At 43.9% G+C, this 12,874-nt stretch overlaps 1 protein-coding gene and 1 pseudogene across 2 annotated transcripts; both read left to right on the top strand.

Annotated features, from left to right (window-relative positions):
- Positions 1–2,350: 2,350 nt before the first annotated feature.
- LOC136498012 (cysteine protease ATG4B-like) lies at positions 2,351–6,390 on the top strand. Of its 2 annotated transcripts, none has more exons than XM_066493935.1 (9): positions 2,351–2,534; positions 3,005–3,514; positions 3,600–3,685; positions 3,786–3,836; positions 3,989–4,374; positions 4,708–4,846; positions 5,636–5,691; positions 5,797–5,867; positions 5,953–6,390. In XM_066493935.1, exons 2-9 carry the CDS (start codon positions 3,025–3,027, stop codon positions 6,150–6,152), a joined length of 1,479 nt encoding a protein of 492 aa, XP_066350032.1. In that variant the 5' UTR covers positions 2,351–2,534; positions 3,005–3,024; the 3' UTR covers positions 6,153–6,390. The 2 variants fall into 2 exon arrangements, with proteins under 2 accessions (XP_066350032.1, XP_066350031.1); XM_066493934.1 differs by having other exon boundaries at positions 2,980–3,514.
- Positions 6,391–6,541: 151 nt separating this feature from the next.
- LOC136498013 (glucan endo-1,3-beta-glucosidase-like) lies at positions 6,542–12,080 on the top strand (annotated as a pseudogene).
- The last annotated feature ends 794 nt before the right edge of the window (positions 12,081–12,874 follow it).

Genomic DNA, 12,874 nt, shown 5'->3' with positions numbered 1-12,874 from the left:
AATATAAAAAACATCACAAAACATTACATGAATAACACATTAACATAAAACACATAGAACATCACATGTATACACATAAATATAAAAAAACAACATAGAACATCATAGAAAATAATAAGAAAAGAAAAAACAAAATAAAAGAAATATAAAAAATATAAAAAAATGAAAATAATAATAAACACATAAAACATAAAAAGAAAATAAAAAATGAATGATGCAAAAAAAATAAAAAGAAAAAGAAAAAGAAAAGAAAAAATAAAGAAAGATTAAAATATAAAAAACATGAATCAAAGAGAAACATAATTAGAAAAAGAAAACAAAAAAAATAAATCAGAAGAAAAAAGAAAAGAAAAGATAAAAATATAACAGCACATGTACAACACGTCTACAACGCCAACATCTAAAAATAATAAGAAAAGGGAAAAACAAAAAAACAAAAGAAACATAAATATAAAAAAAATAAAAATCACATAAAATAAAAAAAGAAATAAAAAAGAAAATGAAGCACGAAAATAAAAAATAGAAAGAAAAAAAGAAAAGAAAAGAAATAAGTGAAGAATAAGGAAAAGAAAAAAAAAGGAACGAACGTACCTGGCCACCTGGGCTCCCGCGTTCCCGCGCCGCAGATTCCCGCGCTCCGCTCGGCAGACGGCTCCGGTACGAATGTTCGGACCGGAAGATTTCCGGGCAGAGCTGTGTTGAACAGGCCTAGGAGTACACGATGCTAAAAAAAAGGGGGGGACTAGGAGTGCACAAGCTTGGGCGATTGCACGGGCCAGGCCCATACTGCAAAACCATATGATGGGCCAGATGCGATTCTCTGGTGCCTTGCGCTGTCTGGGAAGGTCACTCACACCCCCCACGGAGACCCAACAAAGGCAACAAGGATGGAAAACGGAGCAGCCAATCCTGGACAAGGTGGAGGAAGAAGAGTACTCCACTACTCTACTCTTATTTGAAATTCCTTTCCATTCCCATCTGGCCATCTCTTGCGTTGCTTGGGCGTGGAAGCCACGGCTCGAAGCAGCGTCGTGCCGTGCAATCAGCTCACCTGCCTAACCCCGGCAACCGCGAAGCGAGCGTTGACGTCACCGGTGCCGTCCCCTTCACAAACTAACCCACTGAATCACGTCACATCATATAAAATTCTTATGAATTTTGAGGAAATTTATCCATATACGTGCCAATCGCATCACATTTCTGTAAAACAACAGGCGGCACAGGGTGGTGTGTTGACGTGTGCGTGCAAATTCGACGAGAAAAAGTCCATTTTATCTCCCTGAACTATCATCGAAGTTTAGTTTTCCTTCCTCAACTAGAAAACCGGATAAACCACCTCCCTCAACTTTTAAAATCGTTCATTTTAGTTCCATGACCTGATTATAGGTGGTTTTCAAAGGCGGTTTTGCCTTTTTCTTTTTATTTATTTTGGCTGAATATTTGAAAAATCATAAAATAAAAAATCCAATTTTTTTACTCCACATGAGTAGATCTACACAGTAAACATATAATATGGTTTGCTTTAGTACAAAGCTTTTGCTACAGCTTTAGATCTATGCTTTTCTATATTTAATTCATAGCTGTAGTTTCTATGGTCCAATTATGGTAAAATTTTTATGGTGGTTTAATTATTGTATGTTTTAACTGTAGTAAAAATTCCATACTCGTTTCTATTTTTACACGCTTTTAACTATTTTAAAACTATTTAACAAGCATAAAAGTAAATAAATCTATAACTCAGTTATACATGATCCAATGAACATGAAATGTTTGCTACAGTTCAATCATATAATAATTAGCACACTGTAAAAATTTCACCATAAGTGGACCATAGAAACTGCAGCTTTGAATTAATTATAAAAAACATAGATCTAAAGTTACAACAAAAACTTTATACTAAATCATATTATATTATATATTTATTATGTAGATCTACTCATATGGAGTAAAAAAATAGATTTTTCATTTTATGATTTTTGTATAATTTACTATGATTTTTCAAAAATTTAGCCAAAATAAATAAATAAATAAAAAGATAAAACCGTCTTTGAAAACCACCTGTAACCGGGTCAGGAAGGTAAAATGAATGGTTTTAAAAGTTGAGGGTGTAATTTATCTGGTTTTAGAGTTCAGGGAGAAAAACTAGACTCCAAGGAATAGTTTATAAAGTAAAATGGACTCTCTCTTTTTCAATTCGGCACTCGCACGCACGATGCATCCACCACTCGCACTCGCGGTCGCGGTCGCAGACCGAGGGATTCCCATGACACGTGGGCCCTATGAGGGCCCATACCATGAGACAAGCCCACCAACTCTAGAAATTCCTCTGGTCTTGCAAAGCCCAGTTCGATACGCCCGTACGTCTCCGTCCCCCTCTCTCTTGTTCCTCTTCCGCCTCCGACTCCACCACGCCACCTCCCCTCCTCTTCCCCTCCCAGGCTCCGACCCCCTTCCCTCCCGCCGTGTGCCCCGATCCCTCGCCGCTTGCGCGCCCCACGCCGACCTCATCTCGCCGAGGACTGGATCGTCGCAGGGTAAGCAAGCAGACCCCTCCCTCACTCTCTCTCTCTCGCCGCTCCCCCTGTTCCCGCGGCCGCCCTATGCTCTCCTTGTGTGTACTATACTACTAAATTGCCCGCCGCGCCTTGCCCAACTTCCTACGGTACTGCTGCGGAGTTCCTGTTGAATCTGGTATTGCTTCGATCCTGTGCTCTCCGCTGACCTAGTCGAGCACGGCGCTTGCCCGCGGGGTTGCTTCTAGCCCGTGTCGCCGCCAACCACAATTGCAAGTTTTCTGTCGATGCTGCTAGCGTGTAATTACGAATTACGCCTTGGTGTTGCCAGATTACTATGAACTAAGCTCCTCGCCATGTTTGGTGCTACTGCTATTATGTCTTAGACTTTACATTAGCTCTAAGCAAATTCAGTGTAGGGTCTGAAGAGCCTACGATTTACACTGCTGATTCGTTGCTTTCCTAGGACACCGTGGGTGTTCTTCACACAGATGCGGCGTTAGGTTATGTGATGACGAGCTTGCCTGAGAGGGAAGAAGCACCTGCACCTCCACCAGATTCACCACGCGAGGACACCGCCACCGCTGCCGCCCCAGCTGCCACCGTTGCCTCTTCCTCCTCTGGCTCTGAGCACAAGGACGACAGCGGCTCCAGGCAGCCCAAGGCCTCCATCCTGTCCAGTGTCTTCACGCCCCCTTTTGCCATATTCGAGGGGCAGCAGCAGGACTCATCGTCGTCGCCGGCGTGCGACGCCAGGTCGACAAAGTCGTCCTCAGGGTCCTATGGTTGGTCCAGGATTCTGAGGAGATTTGTGGGCAGCAGCTCGATGTGGCGTCTTCTGGGGTGCGCCAGGGTTCTGACCTCAGGTGACGTGTGGTTCCTTGGTAAATGCTACAAGGTGTCGCCTGAGGAAGAGGAATCTGGTGACTCGGAGTCTGACAGCGGGCATGCTGCGTTTCTGGAAGATTTCTCTTCCAGGATATGGATCACTTACCGGAAAGGTTAGGCTTTTCAGGACTACGTTTGTGGTGAAAACTTAATTTCGTGTGCACAGGTGGCTAGATATTGACATGTTTATTGTCCCAGGCTTTGATGCAATATCTGATTCCAAGCTGACTAGTGATGTGAACTGGGGATGCATGGTTAGAAGCAGTCAGATGCTGGTTGCTCAGGTAAACTGTCCCTTTCAAAGTGTCCCTTCATTGACCAGGATGGTCACTGCCACTTCAATTGTAAGCTGTAACTGACAAGCTATATGGCAAAATTTTGCAGGCACTGATTTTTCACCATCTTGGAAGATCTTGGAGAAAGCCCCCAGAGAAGGTGAGAGATATATGAATTGATTATTCTGGTCTGTATTAGAGGTTCACCTATGCAAAGAAAAATGAGGAACTTCTGCTCAGTTATAGTAGGTGATGGAGCTCCTTTAATTCTTAATGTAGGGTTGCTTATAATGACCAAATGTTCATATGCAGCCATACAACCCAGATTATATAGGGGTCTTACACCTATTTGGTGATTCTGAAGCTTGTGCTTTCTCTATTCACAATTTACTTCAAGCTGGAAGGAATTATGGTCTGGCTGCTGGATCATGGGTGGGTCCATATGCTATGTGCCGGGCATGGCAGACCCTTATCCGCACAAATAGAGAGCAAGCTGATGCTGTTGATGGGAAGGAAAATTTCCCTATGGCGCTTTATGTGGTTTCGGGTGATGAGGATGGTGAAAGAGGTGGAGCTCCAGTTGTTTGCATTGATGTTGCTGCTCAGCTTTGCTCTGATTTCAACAAAGGACATTCTACATGGTCACCTATTCTTTTGTTAGTTCCTTTGGTTCTTGGCCTTGACAAAATTAATCCAAGGTAATTAACCAAATTTCCATCCTTTGGGGGCTGCATAAGGATCCATGCTAGGCTATCTGAATTTAAGAGTCATCCTAAGTTAGGCTTACCTACCTATACACTACAAAACTTAAGGACAGTGACGTTCCTGGGACCGATTTTGTAAAAATGGCTAATATTGTGATATTGTAGTCCAGCATGATGGGTTATTATATAGATGGTTATTCTAAAGATACAAACCAATCTTAAATCCATGCAGCCATCATGGCAATGAAGAAAGATGCCCTCTAATAATTGATGTTTCTGTTGATGCATTGATATGTAATTAACTACTACCTGTTTCCTTTCTATCAGGTACATCCCATTACTAAAGGAGACGTTTACGTTCCCGCAAAGCTTGGGCATTTTAGGTGGAAAACCTGGAACATCAACATACATTGCTGGGGTACAGGATGATAGGGCCCTCTACCTAGATCCCCATGATGTTCAGATGGTAAACCTGCATACATTTTATATTTACTTAGCAAGCAGATGCATCTATTTCAGAAATGATGTAGTTTTCTACCTTCTAACTTAAGTTAAGCACCATACTTGAAGAAGTGTCAAATTCAAAACAGTATGTTCATTCATGTATGTGAATGCCATTAATAGTTATCTTAGATCATGGATATAATTTGGCACCTTTCAAGTTTCAAGTTTGAACTGAGTTTCATTCTCTCATTCAAAGACAACAGTGGCATGTCTATCTTCAACAATTCCCATTCCATAGACCACTAGAATCTGATTATTTCTGTTGGAGTAAAGTGCATTGTGAGTCCCTAAAATTTGTTAGGTTGTGCCAATGGGTTCCCTGAACTTGGCAGCTGAAGATTTAGGTCAAGGCATCCCCAAACTATATCGGTTGTTAAAGATGGCATGGTATTTGAGAGCACTGTAGATTGTTGTTTAGTTTTGCAACTATCATGTGAAGTCAGCAAGGATTCCATATTCTGGATTATAGAGCAACTTTTTTGTATCCTAACCTTCATTGGTCTTAAATTCTTAATTAGCAGGAGCCATGCTAAGCCTATGAGCCATTTGTATCCCTTATGGGCCTGACATAACCAATTTTGTTAGACATAATTGTGCTTGTGTATATATACTACTGTTTTTCAATTTGTGCACTCTTGTTTGCTTGGAGTACCATTTTTTATTACTACGAAAACACAGATAACGGACCAAATGCATTATTTTTTAGCTATATAGTAATGGCAGTAATAATGGAATGCTCTCTATGTGTCAGACGGTTGACATTGCACCGGAGAACTTGGAGGCCGACACTTCCTCATACCACTGCAGGTATGCTGTTGTTTGTGAAATGAAATCTGATGAATGGAACTGCAGATTCATTCTCTATGCTTGCCCAAATGATGAGCTCTGATTCATGTGTCTGCGCTTGCACAGTGTTGTCCGAGATTTGTCTCTAGAACAAATAGATCCATCCCTAGCTATTGGTTTTTACTGTCGCGACAGAGGTGAGCCGTTGTAGTTTCTCAGATGCCCATTCAGTCATTTTTTGAAGCTCTAATCTCGGTTTTCTATTTGCATCTTTTTATGCAGACGACTTTGATGATTTCTGTTCTCGGGCCTCTGAATTGGCAGAGAAGGCCAATGGAGCGCCACTCTTTACTGTCGTGCAGTCAATCGAGCCATCGAAGCAAATGTATAAACAAGATGATGGGCTGGGTTGTTCTGGCAGTAGCATGGGCAACGACGACCTTGATGGCTCCGGTGAAGCAGAGGAGTGGCAGATCCTCTAAACGAGGCGAACACCGATGACATGTTGGGCTGAAAAACTTGCATGGAACACGTTGTCTGAATTGCCTCGTTTGCGTGTGAATACAGGGGATTATTTGTGATCACAGGGTGTCGTTGGGTGCCAACCTCCCTTAGGAGGAAATGTTCAAAACGTGACAGGTGGAAATGTTCAAAACATACACTTGTGGATGATCATAACTAAATGTATTTATTGTTCCATATTCTAACACCATTTCACAACGGTGTGCTCGCTTTTCAATTGATTGCTAGAGTTGCACCTGCCAAAATGTTTGTGGTGTTGGGATGTTACATTTGCAATGCCAACATCTCGCCATTTAAACAGGGCGAACCATTTTTGGTCTGAATTTTGAACTGGTTGCTGGAGAGTTAACATTTGCATCTGCCAAAAAAAATTGTGTGTTGTGGGGGTAGTACTATACTATACATTGGCAACACTGCCCTGAAACTTTGAATCGCCTGTCTGTAACAGGAGTCACTGCGAAGAAAGGCACAAAACTGGCGTGCAAGCACGTAAAAGGGTTACGAAAAGAACAAGTTCATGGCCGGGCATGGCTGAGCACGAACCTGTAAGGCTGTGTAACCCATAGCCAAAGAAAGGCATCCATGTCAAATTGAAGCTGCAGAAGAACAGTCATCTTGCTCCGGCATCACGCAACAGCATAGCCTGATATGGTGGTCATGGCACCGGTGCTCTGCCCAGCTCTCCCCCTCTTTAAAAATTGCAACCTGCAAGCCATTCTCTCGCCGTCTCACAAGTACTGTAGTAGAGTGCTGCTGGTGACAGTAACCTCTAGTAGTAGTAGTGGCCAGTAGGTGGCAGCAGCCAAGCTAGCCACGATGACACTGTGCACCGTCTTGCTCCAGGTCCTCCTCCCAACGCTGCTCTTGGTTTCTGCCATCACAGGTAAAAATCATGGCACTCTGATGATGCTACTCGTCGAGCTCTGTCTTTCATCTTGACACCGTTTCAATTCGTGCAGGCGCGGACGCCGGCGGCATCGGCGTCAACTACGGCACGCGGGGCACGACGCTCCCGGCGCCAGCCGACGTGGCGCGGTTCCTGGCCCGGGACACCATCGTGGACCGCGTCAGGCTGTTCGACGCCGACCCGGTCCTGCTTCAGGCCTTCGCCGTGGACGTGACGGTGCCCAACGGCGTCGTCCCGCGCCTCGTGAGCCTGGCCTTCGCGCGGCGCTGGGTGCGCGACAACGTGGTGCCCTACGCGGGCGCCACCAACATCTCGCGGCTCCTGGTCGGCAACGAGGTGACCACCGAGGCCAACCAGACGCTGCTCCTCGCGCTGGTGCCGGCCATGCAGAACCTGAACACCGCTCTGGTCGCCGCGTCCCTGCACGGCCGGGTCAAGGTCTCCACCACGCACTCGCTCGGGGTGCTCACCACCACGGAGCAGCCGTCGGCGGCGCGGTTCCGCGACGGCTACGACACGGCCATCGTGAGGCCGATGCTCAGGTTCCTCCGCGCGACGGGCGCGCCGTTCATGGTGAACGCGTACCCGTTCTACGGGCTCACCAACGACAGTAGTAGCAGCCTCGACTTCGCGCTGTTCCGGGTGAACGACGGCGTCATGGACCAGGGCTCCGGGCTGGTGTACGGCAACATGCTGGACGCGCAGCTTGACGCCGTGCACTCGGCCGTCAGGTGGCTGGGCTTCGGGGACATCGACATCGTCGTGTCGGAGACCGGGTGGCCGTCGGCGGGGGAGGACTGGGAGGCTCGCCCGGGACTACAACAAGAACGCCATCCGGCACCTCGGCTCCGGCGTCGGCACGCCGCTCATGCCCAGGGGCGGATTTGGAACCCGGGATAGCCGGGCTGCAGCCCTGGGCGAGGCCCAAGAGCAGTGGGAAGTTCCTTCGTAAAAATGATATAAAAAGGCTGCATGGCCCATTAGCCCATCCCGAGGAGACGTCAACCTAGCAACTGGCCGTCGCCCTTGCCCGGCTCCCGTTCGCACAATCGCACTCGGCTGGCTCCCGTTCGCCTCCACACTGGCTGCCTCCCTTCCCGTCCGCCTTCAGCCTCGCCCTCCCGTCCTGACTCCCGCCCGCCCCAAGCCCCCAAGTCTCTGGCTCCCCGACGGCCGCGCGCACGGCGCATCCCCGTCGCCCGCGCACCAGGTCGCCGCCTGCCCGCCTGACCGCCTCGCCGATCAACCCCTCACCGGCTCACCCCACGGCGGCCCCCTGCTGAAATTGCTCCGCCACTGCAGCAGGTCAGATGACAGATACCATTTCTTTTTGAAATTGCTCCATGATTGCTACCTTTTACATTGCAAAGTAATGAATATTTTATTTCATTAAGCAGGACTGTCATTGAGTATTTGAGTCTTAGTTTGCAATTGCAACATTTCATACCTTAGAATGGAGAAATACTATGCTAAAAAGAGTAGTGTCGAAACTATAGAGAGCCGGGTTGAGCAAAAAAGACCACGGATTGAACTTTATATAAGAGATATAGCTGTTGATCCAGGAGACAGGAAGCCAATTGATGATTTTCATCATGACATTAGGGACGAGGAAAGGAGAGCATATCTACAAATAGGTCCATATAGGCCAGGTCATAAGTTTCCAAAAACGAAAAAGATGGTAAAGGCCAATCAAGAGGATTTGTTGGATCATGGTTTGATCAATTTGATTGGTTAGAGTACAGTGTAGCCAAGGATGCAACTTATTGCTTTTATTGCTCTCTCTTTAAGCCACAACAAGCTGGTTTCATAGTAATGATACATTCATCAAAGTTGGGTTTATAAATTGGAAGAATGCAAAGGATTCTTTCAAGGAGCATGCTCAATCAATTGATGGCTTTCATAGTAATGCAAGAAAGCGTGCACTTAATTTCAAAAAATCAGAGACAAAGTGTTGAACATGTGTAGACTGTTACAAGTGCAACAGAAGAGGAGGCATATAAAGCTCGTTTAACTATCATATTAGACATTGCTAGATTTCTCCTTTAGCAAGCTCTAGCCTTTCGTGGACATGATGAGTCTAAAACATCAAGAAATAAAGAGAACTTTATGGAGATGCTTGAATGGTACAGAAAGAAGGATCCTAAAGCTGCACTTGTGACGGGTGAAAATGCTCCAGGGAATAATCAAATGAGTAGCCCAATGGTTCAAAAAGATTTCGCTAGGTTTTATGCAGAGGAGACAAGTGAGTTAATTAAAAGTGAAATAGGAGATCGTTGGTTTGCGGTGCTTGTTGATGAGGCTCGTGATGCATCTATTAAGAAACAAATGGTTGTGGTTGTGAGGTATATACCTCCTCTCCATTTGGTTATTTCGTTGGTTTTGTTTTGTTGCTTTCAAGTAATACTATGTTCTCTTTTCTCTTGTACGTTTGTCAATGATAAAGGAAGTGTGATTGAGAGGTTTCTTGTCATTGAACATGTTTCTGACACCACATCACCTTCGCTAAAAGAAGCATTGGATACTATGCTTAGAAGATATGGTCTATCTATTTCCAAGATTAGAGGGCAAGGATATGATGGAGCTTCAAATATGAGAGGACAATTTCATGGGTTACAAAGACTGGTATTGAATGAAAACACATATGCCTTTTACATCCACTATTTTGCTCATCAATTGCAGCTTGTGGTAGTTTCTGTAGCCAAGTGTTGTGGCTCAACTTTTGATTTCTTCAATTATATCACTTCAATCGTCAACGTTGTTAGTGCTTCTTGCAAGAGGAAAGATCATCTCCTTCAAAGTCACCATGATAAGCTTGTTGAGCAGTTAGATAGTGGTGCTATTTTTTCTGGGAGAGAGAAAAACCAAAAAACTAGTCTTGCTAGACCTGGTGATACACGGTGGGGTACACATCACAAAACATTGGCACGTCTTATGATCATGTGGTCCTCTGTACTGATGATGTTAGAGAATATTAGTGAAGATGGAACTGATGGGGAAAAGAAAACTATAGCCTCTAGATTGATTCAAAGAATGGAGTCATTTGAATTTGTATTCATATTACATCTTATGATCAGAGTATTGGGGATGACTCAAGACCTGTCACAATGTTTGCAAAAAAAATCAAAACATTGTTCGTGCAATAGGATTAATTGGCTCTGTGATGAGAAATATGAATGAAATGAGGGAAAATGGTTGGGATGCTCTTTTTTAAGACGTAAAGGAGTTTTGCCTCCTCAACAACATAGACATTCCTATATATGGAAGATATGATACCAGTTAGAGGTCGTTCGAGATGTCGTGGTGCTAAATTAGTGAGTTACTATCATCATTTTCATCATGGAATTTTCAATATTGTGATTGATCAAGTTTATTGTGAGTTAAACAATCGATTTCCAGAAAGATCAACTCAACTCTTGAGATGTGTTGCTTGTCTTGATCCGAGGGATTCTTTTGCCAACTTTGAGGTACATAAGTTTGTTGAGCTTGCTAAGATTTATAAAGATGACTTCTGTGATTATGCCTACATAAAGCTTGCGGGCGACCTTCGTATATTCATTGATGAAGTCAGAAATGATGATAATTTTAACACTTGTACTGATCTTGGTAACCTTGCTGAGAAGATGGTTCAGACTAAAAGACATGCAACTTTTCCTTCGGTGTATCGTCTCATTGAACTTGCATTGATTTTGCCGATGGCAACAGCAACAGTTGAAAGAGCCTTCTCTGCTACGAATATTATCAAAACCAAACGAAGAAATAAAATGAATGATGATTGGCTGAATAGTAGCATGATGTGCTATATTGAGCGGGATTTGTTTGCGTCCATTGAAGATGAAAAAAATTCTAAAACGCTTTCAAGGCTTAAGAAATCGTAAGATGAATTTGCCAAATGAGGGCTCAAGGTGCGTGTCGTTTACGTGTATTAGTCTATTTCAATATATAATGTTATCTTGCTTTATAAAGGGCTGAGATGTTGAAATTTTTTTATGTAGAATTAAGGATGTCGGTACAAGTGGAAGTGGTGTTAAATCATGAAGACTCTTAATTTAGTACTTTTCTACCTTCAATGTTCTACGTATTATTTGAGTCTACTAGTTGAACACTTGAAATCTAAGGAATTATATAATTATTTATGTTCTTTGAAAAAAATGTTATATCTAATAGTATATGGCTACTAAGATTTTAAGCCTTATATTAGTTAGTCCGGGGCGGAGCCCGTTTGTAGATCCGCCACTGCTCATGCCCAACCACACCTTCGAGGTTTCCATCTTCTCCCTCTTCGACGAGAACCTCAAGCCCGGGCCGATGTCGGAGAGGAACTTCGGCCTGTTCCGCGGCGACATGACGCCGGTCTACGACGTCGGCATCTTTACACATCCGGAGGTACGCGTGTGTGTACGGTATGGTCGCCATGAACGATTTTTCAGTTCGTCGTTCCACAGTGATCTTGAGCCGGCGAATGTATCGGTCCATGCACGCAGACCCTTGAGCCGGTGAGCGCGAAGGTGACGCCCGCGCCGAGCTCGCCGGGAGCGGCGGGTGGGCGCCGGCAATGGTGCGTGCCGGAACCGGCGGCGGACGAGATGGTGCTGCAGGAGAACATCGACTTCGCGTGCGGCCAAGAGGGCGTCGACTGTGCCGCGATCCGGCCGGGCGGCGTCTGCTACGAGCCGGACACGGTGCAGGGCCACGCGGCGTACGCCATGAACCTCTACTTCCAGTCCAACGGCCAGCATGCGTACGATTGTGACTTTGGACAAACCGGCGTTGTTACCACTGCTGATCCCAGTAAGATCGATCTTCTCCCGATCCGTCGTTGGTCTTCAGATTTTTTTTTTGTTTTTTTTATATACTTTGTTAGTAAAAAAGAAAACTTTTGGCACATGCATGATCAACTCTATAGATGCAATATATCTTTACGTGCGGCATTTTTCCCGTTGCAGGTTATGGAGGCTGCAAATTCATGTGAACAAGGACTGAAGGACATACTATCTTACAATAAGCTCGTTAGTTTATATATATATATATATATAAACTAACGAGCTTATGTTGATTTGAAGTGTATTATGGTGAGCTAGTTATAGTGGTAGGTTTAACGAATATACGAATTATTAGTCAAAAGAATATACCACGACTAGTGGCGGTGGGCCGTGACCACACTAATTAGCGAACATTCAATCGATTATTGTTCAGTGAACGTTCGGACATCCTCCCACTCTTTCCCATTTTTATAGTTGATGTCGCTGCGAACTGTCCACTTCTGGTTTCGTCAATGAGCGTGTTGAGGTCAAGCGGCCAAGGGACGCATGGACTTTCAGGCCCGTTCTCTTTTTTTTTTTTTTTTGCGTGCTTCTCAACCACTTTAGAGTTTAGATGCGCTTCCCACTCTCGCAACGAATTTAAGTAGAAAAAATATATAAATACAAAATTTGACTTGTGAGCAGAAAATTATACAAGTACATAAGTTATACACATAACTTTTAGAAACAAAAAATATGCATATAAATTGTTTACATAACTTGTAAAAAACAAAAAAAAAATGCACATAGGTTGTGAAAAGGAATTGTGCATGCAAAAAGATGTTTGCATAACTTGGGAAAACCAAATTATCATGCACATAATTTTACGAAAAATTTATGCAAGACGAAAATATTCACATAAAAAATTATAGAAAATTTATATAAAAACAAAATTTTATCTCAGAATCTATGAGCAAAAAACTATACAAGCACATAAGTTATACATGTAACTTGTAAAACAAAAAATTATACACAT

Source organism: Miscanthus floridulus, chromosome 12, assembly GCF_019320115.1.
Source record: "Miscanthus floridulus cultivar M001 chromosome 12, ASM1932011v1, whole genome shotgun sequence".
Lineage (NCBI taxonomy): Eukaryota > Viridiplantae > Streptophyta > Magnoliopsida > Poales > Poaceae > Miscanthus > Miscanthus floridulus.
The sequence above is the reverse complement of the archived record's forward strand: the minus strand, read 5'-3'. Positions and strand labels throughout refer to the sequence as shown.

Bases quoted from the DNA above. Each gene is read 5' to 3' on its own strand.
- LOC136498012 (XM_066493935.1), top strand. From the start codon at position 3,025: ATGACGAGCTTGCCTGAGAGGGAAGAAGCACCTGCACCTCCACCAGAT. The intron at 4,375-4,707 runs GTAATTAACCAA...CCTTTCTATCAG, and splicing joins CTTGACAAAATTAATCCAAG to GTACATCCCATTACTAAAGG. The intron at 4,847-5,635 runs GTAAACCTGCAT...TCTATGTGTCAG, and splicing joins ATCCCCATGATGTTCAGATG to ACGGTTGACATTGCACCGGA.